Below are 13,277 nucleotides of genomic sequence, written 5' to 3'. Positions count from 1 at the left end.
AAATAAACATATCAAATACAAACATTTCTTATTATTTAACATTCATGTCAGATATTATTCATAAAGTCCCTTATATGAGCCCTCGAGACCCAAAACATTCATTAGGAACATGTCGGGACTAAATCGGGTACTTAGAGAATTTTTCGCAAAATCTCAAAATTTTTCCAAGTTACAAGGGACACATGCCCGTGTGGTCAGGCTGTGTGGATCACACAGCCAAAAGGTATGCCTGTGTCTCAGGCCATGTGGATATTTGAAATAGGGCTCACGGTCGTGTTCCAGCCCGTGTGCATACCCGTGTAACTCTCTAACTTGGGTCACACGGCCAAGCCACACGTACATGTGCTAGGCCATGTGAATATGAAAATTTGCATTAAATAGGTGTAGGGGTCACACGGCCAAAACACATGCCCATGTGCTAGGCTGTGTGTCCTAGCCAAATTTCTCAGCCAAACTTGTCTTCCACCTGCAACAACACTTTAACATATTTTTAAACCAATACAAGACATTCAAACCAAGCCAATATCAAGTTTAATACATATCATAGCACCCCATATGCCTAAGTATTTAATCATACCTAAATGACCATATAAACAAATATGCATATTTCTCTAATCATGTTATTCTAAACCATTCATCAACATAACAAAGATGATAAGCCACACTATATATATATATATATATATATATATATATATATATATATATATATATATATCAAATATATTCAACTCAAGCCATTCCAATGGATATTTACTACAAAATACTTTTAAACCAACATTTGGCCAAATTACCCTATACATGCCATTATAACCAAAAGAAATTTTGCTATTTATACCCAAATGAGCCGAAGGATAGTGTGATGTTGCTCCGACCAGCTTCCTACCAAATTGAGCTTCCGAATTACTATAAAACAGAGGAAATAAAACAGAGTAAACATTTAATGCTTACTAAGTTTGTATGACAGGAAAATAACTTACCGATTAATTCACATTTAATGTAAGCAAATAAACATGCTCAAACCAATTTGGCCAATTTCCTAAACACTTCCTCATCAAGCTTGTTAGTCATGTAATTCACATAAATGTATTTATCACTTCAAGTGTCCATGAACATGTACATATCATATATTTATATTTCAAGTATTTCTCATAATAATTCATCTTTAATTCATATCATCTCGTATTGAAACTTTACCCGTTAAATCATTTAAAATATTGATGGATACAAGGGTAGTACACATGAAGTGTACAAAGCTGTAAACCGTCAATTCATATTCGGGAATGCTCATACGAGCATATAAACGGGAAGCTCTCTCTCGAGCCATATAATGGGAAGCTTATGTGAGCCATGTAATGAAAAGCTTATTCGGGCTGTATAACAGGAAGCTCATAAGAGCCATAATCAGGAAGCTCATGCGAGCCAATAACGGGTAACTTTGAAGAGCCATTAATAGGAAGCTCCGAATATCCATTTATCGGGAAGTTCAAGCGAGCCATATCGGGAAGCTCCGGAGAGCCAATAATTAGGAAGCTCACGAAGAGCCATTTAACGGGACGTTCATAATAGCTGCGGTGTGTCCACAACACATGCAGGATCACAACCGATCGGGATGCTCCGAAGAGCTATTAATAGGAAGCTCGTAGGAACCATATAACAGGAAGCTCGAGAGGGCTAATAATGGGACGCTCTTTCGAGCTGTGGTGTGTTCGCAATAGATGCAGGACCATAACCAATTCGGGAAAGCTGTATCCATCGAATCTCACTTATCCAAACGAGATTTATTATTTATCCAGTATTACCGAATATGTGATTAATTTCATACATATGGAATTTATACAATTAACATATACAACATTAAATTCAAACATATAAAGATACACAATTTAGTTACACGAACTTACCTCGACAATGTTCGTGCACACAAAAGTTACTAATCTGCTATTTTCTCTTTTCCTCGATTTAACTTCGTATTTGATCCATCCAGATCTATACGAATGAATTTAACATAAATTTAATAAAATTTACATTCAATTCAATCCAATTCACATCTTAGGCAAAATTACCATTTTGCCCCTATATTTTTAATTAATTCCAATTTCATCCCTAGGCTCAGAAAATGAAATTCACACAATCTAATCCTTATTCCAAGCCTAGAAATTTTCATATATATATCAATAGCAGTCCATGAACTCTATAAAATTTAGAATATTTTCCATGAATTCAACATACTTTCAATTTAATCCCTAAATCATGATTTTATCAAAATTCTTTAATAAAATATTTTAAATACCCATCAACATCTCAAATTCATCATCTAATAACTAAAATTATATGAAATCATCAACGGTAACTTCCAAAACTTTCAATATAATCAAAAACTAAGGTAAAGGTTAATTGGACCTAATTGTAACAATCACAAAAATATAAAAATTTCAAGAAACAGGTAAGGATTTGACTCACACGAAGCAAATATTGAAGAACCAGCTTAAACCCTCTTCAATGTCTATTTTAGAACTGAAAATGATGATGAAAATGTTTAGAATCTTTTAATTTTCCATTTGTTTCATTTAAATTTGGCAAAATTTACAATTTTGCCCTTATTTCACATCAAATTTTCATTTTTCTATGCTTATGCTGCCTCAACCATTTACTTTATGCCTAAAGTCCTTCCTTATTCACAATTTAAGCCATTTAATCACTATTTCTTTTAATTAACAAGTTTTGCACCTTTTTCAATTTAGTCCTTTTTAGCAAATTAGACATATAATCAGTAAAATTTCTTAACGAAATTTTTATACGGACACTCCTATCACATCATGGACTATAAAATAATATTAAAACATATTTTCTTCCGACCTCAGATTTGTGGTCCCAAAACCACTGTTCCGATTTTACTGAAAATGAGTTGTTACAATATATAAAAATAACATAATATCATATATTACACTTAGAAACAAATTCGACTAAATCTTCGAGCATGAGCCTGGCCTATATTTTCATTAGGCCTAATTTGTTGCCCAAGCCCATTTTACAAGCCTAATATTTTGCCTAAACCCTCTCAAATTTCAAATGGGCCTTCGAACTTGGACAAGTAACACTAACCAATTAAAATATCTAGTTACATATAGTAACTAGAAAATTCAAATCCAAATATCATCCGAATGCACAAAAAACAAACAAATATTTGAAAATATCTTATTCCACGTTATCCATTGCCATACCTAGTTGATTTATCTACTATATCATCCAGACTCTTATTTTTCTTTAAAACATCCATATTCAATAGTTATATATGACACATTCATATGTTATTATGAGTTGTTTGATTTAAGTAATATTGCATTCTTTGGGCTGATGCAAAATTCGATATAACATTCTCTCATTTGAATTTCAAAGATTACCTTGGGTTAGTAATCTTACATTCTCGATAGTGTCAAGATTTTGAAATACAGAGGTAATCTTAATACTACTTTCTCGGGTAATCTTATATTCCTGTAGTAATGTGAGATTTTTAACAATTTTACCCTTATTTTTAATGACCTTGGTTCATTTTACTTGATCCAAAATAAAACAACAATAACTAATGAATTAAATTATTTGATTCTTTGATATATTCTTCCAATAACATTCCAACTATATTTTTTTGGGTATTTTCATGTTCGTTTTACTATCCAAGTTCGAGGTTTGTGAAACATTTCAACTATAATTTACCTATTATATTTTTTATTTATTTTAACAAAAATGTTATATTTATAATAATGTTACTATACTTTTCTTTTATAATTTTGGTCAAATTTACCCTTAAACCATAATAAATAGTAACATGCTTTAATAAAAAATATATTTCTTCTTCCTTTTTTCATCACTTCCATCAAAAGAGAAGATCTATCCACTTATTGTTCTTTCCCAATTTTAATTTATTTATTCGAAAATAAATAAGAAATTAATTTACAAGAAAAATGTATTAATTTATTATTAAAATAAAATAGCATAAGGGTAAACAATTGCATAATAAATAAAAAAATAAAAGTAAATTTTATGATGACAATTTAGTGCCTCTATAGAAGGCTTACACATAACTAACAAGCCTAAAACATCTCAAAACAAACAACCCACTAAGTTGATTATTAGCAACAAAGTTTCACAAAACCTTCTGTCAAGTATTCAACTAACTCTAATATAATAGGTTAGCTTTGAATCAAGGTGAACCAATGTTCAATACTTCCCCTTATTCAAAGCTACAAACACCAAGTTTTTTCCTTAAAAAGGTCGTGTTTTGCTTGCAGAATCAGCTTTGTAAAAATGTTTGCAACTTGCTCATTTGAATCACAAGCCTTCAAAATAATTCCTTAAATAGAAACAAGGCTTCAAATAAAATGATAATGAATATCGATGTGTTTGGTTCTACCATGAAAAGATAGTTTTTTTTTTCATAAAAATAGACAATCTTTTATCCTAAAATATCTCCTTTACAACTATCTGCTTTTGATTGAAATATGGAAGAATTCTCCTTAACCAAACTACTTGACAAGTTGAAGATGTTGCAGCTACATACTCATCCTTAGAGGTTGATAAGGTCACTAATTCATGTTTCTTTGAGCTCCACAAAGTTGTTCTAGACCAAAAGCTGAAAATGAAACCTAATGCGCTCTTCTTATCTTCAATGCTACTAGCCCAGTCACTGTTTGTAAAGTCAATTAATTTGAAATTTGAAACTTTAGAATACCAAATCCCATGCTAGATTGTTCCTATAACATATCTCAAAATTCTCTTTATAACTCCAAGGTGAAGCTTGCTTGGATTGTGTATAAACCTCAACACAACTCCAATAGAGAAAGAAATATATGGTCTTGTATGAGATGAATAATTTAAACTATTAACAAGACTTTTAAAGTGTGACATTCCATTTCAACTCAATCATCGTGACACAACTTCTCATTAATATTCATGGGTGTGACAACAACCTCACAATTGGCCATATTAAACTTTTCAAAAGATCAATTGCTTATTTCCTTTGTGAAATAAATATCCCACCAACACCTTGTTTCAGTTCAAGACCAAGGAAACAATGCAATAGACTTGAGTTAAACATTTCAAACTTCTTCATTATGCAATCTTTAAATGTAGCAACAAAAATTCGTTTGAACCTATATAAATCATATCATCAACAAAAAAACATACCACCAAAAAATCTTCACCATCTCTCTTAGTAGGCTCATAATTACTTCTTTCAATACCATTTTCCTGAAAATAAGAATCGATTTTAAAGTACCATACTCTAGGTACTTGCTTCAATTTATAAAGCACCTTTTTTGACCTGTATATTTTATCTTCTTTGCCATTAACAATAAAGCCTTCAAGTTGAGCAATACAAACTTCCTGTTCCAAGTCACATTTAAAAAGGAAGATTTAACACAAATTGATACACTAGCCAATTTAATTTAGCAGCTAAGGCTAAAAATGTTCTCACCGTGTCAAAACGAGCAATAAAAGAGAATGTTTCATCGAAGTCAATGCCTTAATGTTAGGAATAACCTTTTACTACCAGTCTTACCTCACGTTTTTTGATGTTTCCATTTGCATGGTACTTTTTTAAAAACCCACTTAAGCCCAATAACATTCTTTCCTTCCAACAAGTCTACCAAATCAAAAGTCTAACCACTTGAAAGCATTTGGAATTCTCCAAACCCCTAAATTATTCTCTTCCAAATAAGAAGATATAAGACCTTACATTAGCCATCAAAATTTTACAATGAATCTGAATGTTAATACTCAATTATACCCATCTAATGTATAAAAAACTTATAAATATATAATGATTTTAATGATTTTTAAGTGATGAAGGACCACTTGTAATATGAATTGTTAATCTGTCAACCTTTTGTTATTTTCTTAAGGGTAAATTATACAAATGACCATCCAATTATGTTCGTATTCTTATTTTGGTCACTCAACTTTAAAAGTGTTCAATTTAGGTACTAAGGTTTGAATTCGTTCTTGTTTTGGTTAACCGTTGATAAATTGATAATGGAAAACCTTTTTCTAAATGGTATAATAACATATTTAGTTCTCACTACTTACATATTCTATTAATTTGATCCTAATTCTAAATAATTCAATAAATAGAAGCCTTTACCTTTATAAATTATATCAATTTAATCCTCTAACTTTCTAACCTAAGCTTTTAGCTTCAAAAGCAGAGGCATTCCACATTCCACATTCCGAAGGCTTGCCCGAAAAGTGGGAGGGTTTGGGTAAAAATATAAGCTCGAAAAATAGATTTGGGCAAAAAAAATCTGGCCTGTTTAGAAAACGGGCTGGGCCTCGAGTAAGACTTTTTTGGCTTGGGCCGACCCAGCCTGAATATGCAAAAAAAACTGTTGTTTTTTTTACTGTTTTCTTGCTTTTTTATTATTATTTTGTTTCTATTTTCATTTTTTTTCACTATTTTGCTACCATTTCACTTTTATTTTGCTACTATTATGTTGTTATTGTTTGGATATTATATAACTCTTGTTTTATTGTTAATTTTGTCACTATTTTAGATGCATTTACTTGTTAAGTTGCACCTATCTTTGTGTTATTTAAGTATACATATTTTTAAAATTTATTTCCAATTTGTTGGGAAACATTTATTTTAATATTTTTAGTATTAAATTCATAGATGTGGAATGCTTTTGTTTTAAAAGTTGAAAGGTTTGGTTAGGAAGTTTTAGGATCAAATTGATAGATTTATAAATGTGAATGGTTGAATTTATTGAATTGTTTAGAATTAGGATCAAATTTATAAAGTAAGTAAGTATTGAGGATTAAATGTGTTGTTATACCAGTTAGAAAAAGATTTTCTATTATCGATTTAATGGCGGATGACCAAAACAGGAATGCGGGCATAGTTGAGTCACCATTTATGTAGCTTACTTTTTTTTTTAATATACTAGGGATGGAGTTCTTACATTTTATAAGGAAAGTTAAGAAAATATTATATTTCTTATTTATTTAGTTTATTTTAAATTTTAACCAATTAAAGACATTTAGTGGTTTCTTAAATTTACTTGTAAATTAAAAAAAGTTCATCCTAACTAAAATAAGCAAGAAAAATATAAATCAACGAATAGCTACTTCTTCGACAAAATTTCAGCTACATGGACAGAGGAAAGAATTGTGTACAGTGAACACATAGGTTGGGATTTGTAATATGTAAAATTTTTTTAGGCAACCAAAATAAATTGTATATTTTGATGATAGTAAAAATAAAATTTTATTATTTTAATATCTATATTTTTATAATTTTAAAATATTAAATAAAATTTTATTATTTTAAGAGTCAAAGTATAATTTTACCTTCACTGATTTAAATTTTTATAAATTTTAAAGTAATTTAAATGAAAAATTTTATATTTTAGGGCGACTGAAGTCCTTGCCAAGTGCCAACCCCTTGACTGCGACTCTGTTAGTGGCAATGCTCTTCTTAGATGGAGAGAATGCGAAGTAATTTGAAATCCAAAATCTGAAAGTCTCTTTTCATCTTTAGTAGGTAAAATCATTGATTTAAAATATATAAAAATAATCCATAAATTGATATAAATTTTCTCGGTCGATTAATAATTTAAAATAAATAAAAAATTAATTAATTCATGAATTGATATGGTTGAATTGAATCAATTATATATATTTGAATTTTTTAATAAATTTTTAATAAATTATTGATTTGTACTAGGTGGACCGAATTGCCACTCTCATTCCAGAAACATCGGCTCCCCCCTCCAAATTCAAACACCTCCCTAATCCATTCCACTGTACCTCACCAGAGACCACTCCCTATCCCTTTCAATCTTCCGATAAACCAGCCCATAACTACAGGGAGTGGAACATCCTTGGTGGGTGGGGACAACTCCAAAATATCCCCATACTTAGGGACTAAAACATTATTAAAATATTTCAGAAAATCCCAAACTCAATGCTCATTGGCTACATTGAATTGATGTGGCAGATAAGTTTACCCTCCTTAATTATCTTATCTTTTCATACCTGTCACTATTTAATATCTTTGCTCGTTTCTCACAATGAACAAACACTCACTTCTTTCTACTACTGAGCTCACCCTTCACTTTGGTCCACTACACAGCCATTTCAAAGTGGTACATACATGGCTCTACAAGCTGCTGCTTTGGTTCCATCTACTTTCTCTGTACCAAAAGAGGTTTGTTTTCGGCTTTGTAGTGAAGAACTGGTTCTTATTTTTTTTTTCTGATTCAGTTTGGGGTTTTTGACATTTTTGGGTTCTAATTTGTAGGGAAAGTCTGGTGCTTCTTTCAAGGATTCATCTCTCTTTGGAGTGTCACTTTCTGATCACATCAAAGCTGACTTCACCTCTTCTGCTTTAAGATGCAAGGTTGGGATTCTGAGTTCTTTAAATAGGACAACTATGGTGTTTATGCTGTTTTTGTGCCTGTAATTGAGCTTTTTTCCTTTGTAGAGGGAATTCAACCATAGAATTGGGGCTGTCAGAGCCCAAACAACAGCCACTGCAACACCAGCCATCACCAGATCTACAGTGGATGGAAAGAAAACACTAAGAAAGGGTAGTGTGATCATCACCGGTGCCTCCTCTGGATTGGGTTTAGCCACTGCGAAGGCCTTGGCTGAAACTGGGAAATGGCATGTTATAATGGCTTGCAGGGACTTTCTCAAGGCTGAGAGAGCTGCTAAGTCTGCTGGAATGTCAAAAGAAAACTACACCATTATGCATTTAGACCTTGCCTCCCTCGACAGTGTCCGACAATTCGTCGATAGCTACAAGCGATCAGGCCGACCTCTTGATGTACTTGTTTGCAATGCTGCTGTTTATCAACCAACTGCCAAGGAACCCACTTTCACTGCTGAAGGATTTGAACTTAGTGTGGGGACTAATCACCTCGGTCACTTCCTTCTTTCGCGGTTATTGCTCGATGATTTGAAACAATCCGATTATCCATCGAAACGCCTCATCATCGTCGGTTCCATAACAGGTAATTTGCTATACCAATGTCATTCAAAATGAGCATTTTTGTATGAATTGTGGTATTGGTGTACTAACATGGAATGAATCAGGAAACACAAATACATTGGCCGGTAATGTACCTCCGAAGGCAAACCTTGGGGATCTAAGAGGACTTGCAGGTGGACTAAATGGACTGAACAGCTCTGCCATGATTGATGGTGGAGATTTTGATGGTGCCAAAGCATACAAGGACAGCAAAGTCTGCAATATGCTCACTATGCAAGAATTCCACAGGCGTTTCCATGAGGAAACCGGCATTACATTCGCTTCATTGTACCCTGGTTGCATAGCTACCACCGGCTTGTTCAGGGAGCACATTCCTTTGTTCAGGCTCCTCTTCCCTCCATTCCAGAAGTACATCACCAAGGGGTTCGTCTCCGAAGAGGAAGCCGGAAAAAGACTCGCTCAGGTATAAACAAAAACTAAGATAGCGAATGCGAATGCTCGGTTATGATCTTTTGTGCATTAACACAATTTCATTGCTTCTAATGTAGGTCGTGAGCGATCCTAGCTTGACGAAATCTGGTGTTTACTGGAGCTGGAACAAGGATTCGGCTTCATTCGAGAACCAGTTATCTCAAGAAGCTAGTGATCAAGATAAAGCACGCAAAATATGGGAGCTTAGTGAGAAACTCGTTGGCTTGGCCTAAATTTAGAGCCTTGAATGCTTTGCGGCAGAACTTTGATAATGGCTTAAGGGTCTTATCTGATCCCATTGATGAGTGTAGATGACTTCGTGAGTTGCAGTTTGTCAATAAAAAATTTACTCACCCCAATTTGCAAGAATCTCAAGTTTCTCTTCCATTATCAAATATGAAAATGAGAAAACATAACCAAAATATCGATTAATTTATGATGTTATAGGGCTAGAAATATGTTAAAAGTACAACATCAGCCTAACATTAAATTTAACCCTTCTTACATCTGTTGTCAATTTCGCCTTTATTATTATTTAACTAGTTTTTGTCCTTTTAACTTTTTAAAATTAATTAAATTTGACCATCGTCCTTTTGAAAAGAGTCGAAATGATGTTTTCTAATAAAAATATTAACTAAAATGTTAAATTTAAATATTGACTAAAATGTTAAATTTTAAACACAACAACTCGTATGACAATCTACCTATATGAATTTCAAGTTTTGACTTTTAATTTATTTGACAAATAGTAATATGTCAAGTATAAAATGCATATGAATAGTCACGTATGTTGTCATGTCAATTTAATTAATAAATTAATATTTTTACTAAAGAAAAACTATTTTACATTTTAAAAAAAATTAATTAAAAAAGAATAATAGTTAAATTAACAGAAAATGTAAATGTCAATTGCTAAATTTATTATTACAAAATTCAACCCAAAAACACCAATTTAATGAAGGGCATTTTAAGCCCAATTTGCTCTCTCAAGATAATACTTTGCAACTTGTGCAACAGCTGCTAAGCATTGAATATTAGGCTTTGGATCCTTAGCTTGAAATTCTTTCTTGACAGCATATGAAATATCAGATTTTATGATGCTTTTGCTCGGGGATTTTTCTATTATATCGAACTGAACCAGTTGAATCGAGCAACCAATCTCAAGGCATCCACCTTCTAAAGTTTGTGCCACTTTCACCCTCTTTTGGTCATCAATCACATTGAATATCTCAGTATAACTTGAATTCCCTGATTCATATTGAAACAATCCATCATCAAGTTCATTAAAATGCATGGATTTTGATAAAAGAAAAACCTGGTTTAAGTACCTGGAACAAAAGTGAGTTTAAGAACAGTTCCAACCCCACCATCACCTTTCAAAACTTGAATCCGTTGAATAACATGTTTAAGCTGTTGAGCAGCAAGTTTTGAGATCCCAAGGTGCCTATAAAGTTCCCAAGTCAGATTTGCAGGCACATTCACTTCAACCTCATTGGTAAGATGCTTTAATTCCTCACAATTAACTCTAATGTAGCAACCAATGAGAAGAACAAAGAAAACAAAAGAAGTTTGCTTCAACATTTTTCTTTTTTGTTTTTAAACCTTTGGAATGATTCTATGATTTCTGTATTTCTACAATTTGCAGTGTTTAAATATAGAGATATGAAATGAGTTATTTATATTCTAATAAATGATCGAGATAACGTTAAAATTCATAAATGCTAGATTAGTTTGCCATTTATTGCTACATTTTCCATTTAAATACATGAAAATTTTAAGGAGGGATTAATGTGCAAATTTGTTGAAATATTTTATTTTAATTGATATTTATCATTTATTAGATAACCTGAGGCGATATAAGCTATACAGGTTAATTTTGCAAAGGTGTCGTACTCACATTAGTTAAAAAATTTAATATTTAATGATTAAAGTTGCGCATTGGCTTATTCATATATTTGGAACAAAGAAGATAACAAAGACTTTATTACATGTCATATTAAAACTGTGTCAGAAATTTATAATTTTTTAAATTTAATAAAAGAATTTTCTAATAATAATTGTTTTAAGAAAATTTTTAATAATTTAATCGACAGAAACTGTGAGGGTTTCCATTTCTCAATAAAAGTACCATTTGCATGTACAACAGTTGGCTCTTTTCTAGTGGATAAAACGGATGGTGGCTGCCCCTAATTAGTGAGTAAAACCAGAACCAAAGAAAAAACACAACAGAGCAGCGTAAACCAAAACAAAAACAGAAAAATCAAATGAAAATGAAACGATTCTATTCCCTAACCAGTAGCCACCATCTCCATGAAAACCATTCATCAGTTATCAAAACAAATCAGTCCATCGTCCTGCTTCCTTCAGATTGTTCCCATTAAAGAAACGATGAACCCTTGTAACTCTCGACCTTCGATGTCCCCATAATAACCCTTTCTCCAACACAATTAGTTTAAGCACAGTAAGCTCTTCTATCCCCTTCAGCTTCTTCCTCTACCCTCACCCACGCCTCTTCAATCCAATAGGTGGGCAACGACAACTCCCTACCTTCTTCCTCCATCGCATGTGCCGCCCGATTCGCCGATCTAGGTGCAAATCTAAAAGTAAATTCCACAAACCTCCTTGATCTCTTTTATTAAAGGTACAATCTCTGAACACGTGGCTCACTGACTCCTCCACCAAACGACAAGAAGGGCAGCAGTTAGACACCACCAACTTCCTCTTTTGTAAATTGTCAAATGTAGGGATATACTTGTTAGCTATTTTCCATATTGTAATTTTAATTTTGCTTGCAATGCTGAGATTCCATATTTTCTTGTAAAAATTTTGTAACAACATATCACGTTGTACCCCCTCCCCAACTGCCATCCCCGAGCCCTCTGCTATTAACCATTTGTATCCGTTTTTAACAGAGTTTACTCCTGTGTTATCACCCTTCCACTCTAGCTCATCCCTCTAGTCGACCTCAGCGACCAGGATGCTCAAAATTCTGCTCACTTGTTCGTCATCAAACATATTACTCACAACTTCCACTTTCCAAGTAGCGACCTCAGCATCTATAAGATCAGCCACCATTGAGTAATTTATGTCTATATTCTTAACTGTTACTCTACCTTTTTCAGGTCCTGGTAACCAAGCATCATTCCAAATGTTAATCCTCCTGTCGTTGCCAACTCTCTACCCCATTCCTTGCAGCACTCCAAATACTCCTACAGATATAAGAAGGGTGGGATTCTAACTCAGCACTCATAAACTCTCCATTTGGATAGTACTTAGCTTGCATAACTAGTGCAAACAAACAGTCTGTATTTGCAATCAATATCCACCTCTATTTTTCTAAAAGGGTTATATTAAACTTTGCTAGATCCCTAAAGCCCTGCTTGCAATTTCGACTTACGCATCGATTTCAATACCTTCTTTGATTTAGAGTGTCTCCATCGAAATTTACTAATAATGCTTTCCAACTCATGACATAAAATAACTGGTAAAAGGAAACATTGCATCGTATTAATTGGAAATGATTGTAAGATTGATTTAATAAAATATACTCGGTTCGATCACCTAACTCAAACTATAAGATATTATAATTATTAAACATCAATATTATTCAATAGTTTGGCAGAAATAATCAACCATTCCATATTACATTATAAATACAATTATTCATTGATATTTAATCGAAACTAAACTTTAATCGAGCTTATGAAGCTATTAAAATAACTCAGAAATAAATCAAGACTTATATGAAACTTTTATAAGAAGATAGGTAAAAAGTGTAAATAGGGGTCACACGGTCGTGTGGTCAAACCACGTGACA

The 13,277-nt window shown here is 32.6% G+C and overlaps 2 protein-coding genes across 2 annotated transcripts; one reads left to right on the top strand and one right to left on the bottom strand.

The window, feature by feature from the left end:
- Positions 1-8,044: 8,044 nt before the first annotated feature.
- LOC105768378 (protochlorophyllide reductase, chloroplastic) lies at positions 8,045-9,829 on the top strand. Its single transcript, XM_012588268.2, has 5 exons — positions 8,045-8,203; positions 8,297-8,395; positions 8,480-9,011; positions 9,094-9,452; positions 9,538-9,829. The coding sequence occupies exons 1-5, from the start codon at positions 8,150-8,152 to the stop codon at positions 9,691-9,693; spliced, it is 1,200 nt and encodes a 399-aa protein (XP_012443722.1). The 5' UTR covers positions 8,045-8,149; the 3' UTR covers positions 9,694-9,829.
- A 309-nt stretch (positions 9,830-10,138) lies between these two features.
- LOC105768381 (norbelladine synthase) lies at positions 10,139-11,126 on the bottom strand. The gene is made up of 2 exons (XM_012588273.2): positions 10,789-11,126; positions 10,139-10,708 (listed from the first exon to the last, which is right to left on the bottom strand). Exons 1-2 carry the CDS (start codon positions 11,039-11,041, stop codon positions 10,428-10,430), a joined length of 534 nt encoding a protein of 177 aa, XP_012443727.1. The 5' UTR covers positions 11,042-11,126; the 3' UTR covers positions 10,139-10,427.
- Between the last annotated feature and the right edge of the window lie 2,151 nt (positions 11,127-13,277).

Source organism: Gossypium raimondii, chromosome 5 (genome assembly GCF_025698545.1).
Source record: "Gossypium raimondii isolate GPD5lz chromosome 5, ASM2569854v1, whole genome shotgun sequence".
Classification (NCBI taxonomy): Eukaryota; Viridiplantae; Streptophyta; class Magnoliopsida; order Malvales; family Malvaceae; genus Gossypium; species Gossypium raimondii.
The sequence above is the reverse complement of the archived record's forward strand: the minus strand, read 5'-3'. Positions and strand labels throughout refer to the sequence as shown.

Excerpts from the sequence above, each read along its gene's own strand:
- LOC105768378 (XM_012588268.2), top strand. The coding sequence starts at position 8,150 with ATGGCTCTACAAGCTGCTGCTTTGGTTCCATCTACTTTCTCTGTACCA. Across the intron at positions 8,396-8,479 it reads CTTCTGCTTTAAGATGCAAG|AGGGAATTCAACCATAGAAT; the intron begins GTTGGGATTCTG and ends TTTCCTTTGTAG. Across the intron at positions 9,453-9,537 it reads CCGGAAAAAGACTCGCTCAG|GTCGTGAGCGATCCTAGCTT; the intron begins GTATAAACAAAA and ends CTTCTAATGTAG.
- LOC105768381 (XM_012588273.2), bottom strand. The coding sequence starts at position 11,041 with ATGTTGAAGCAAACTTCTTTTGTTTTCTTTGTTCTTCTCATTGGTTGC. Across the intron at positions 10,709-10,788 it reads TAAACTCACTTTTGTTCCAG|GGAATTCAAGTTATACTGAG; the intron begins GTACTTAAACCA and ends AATATGAATCAG.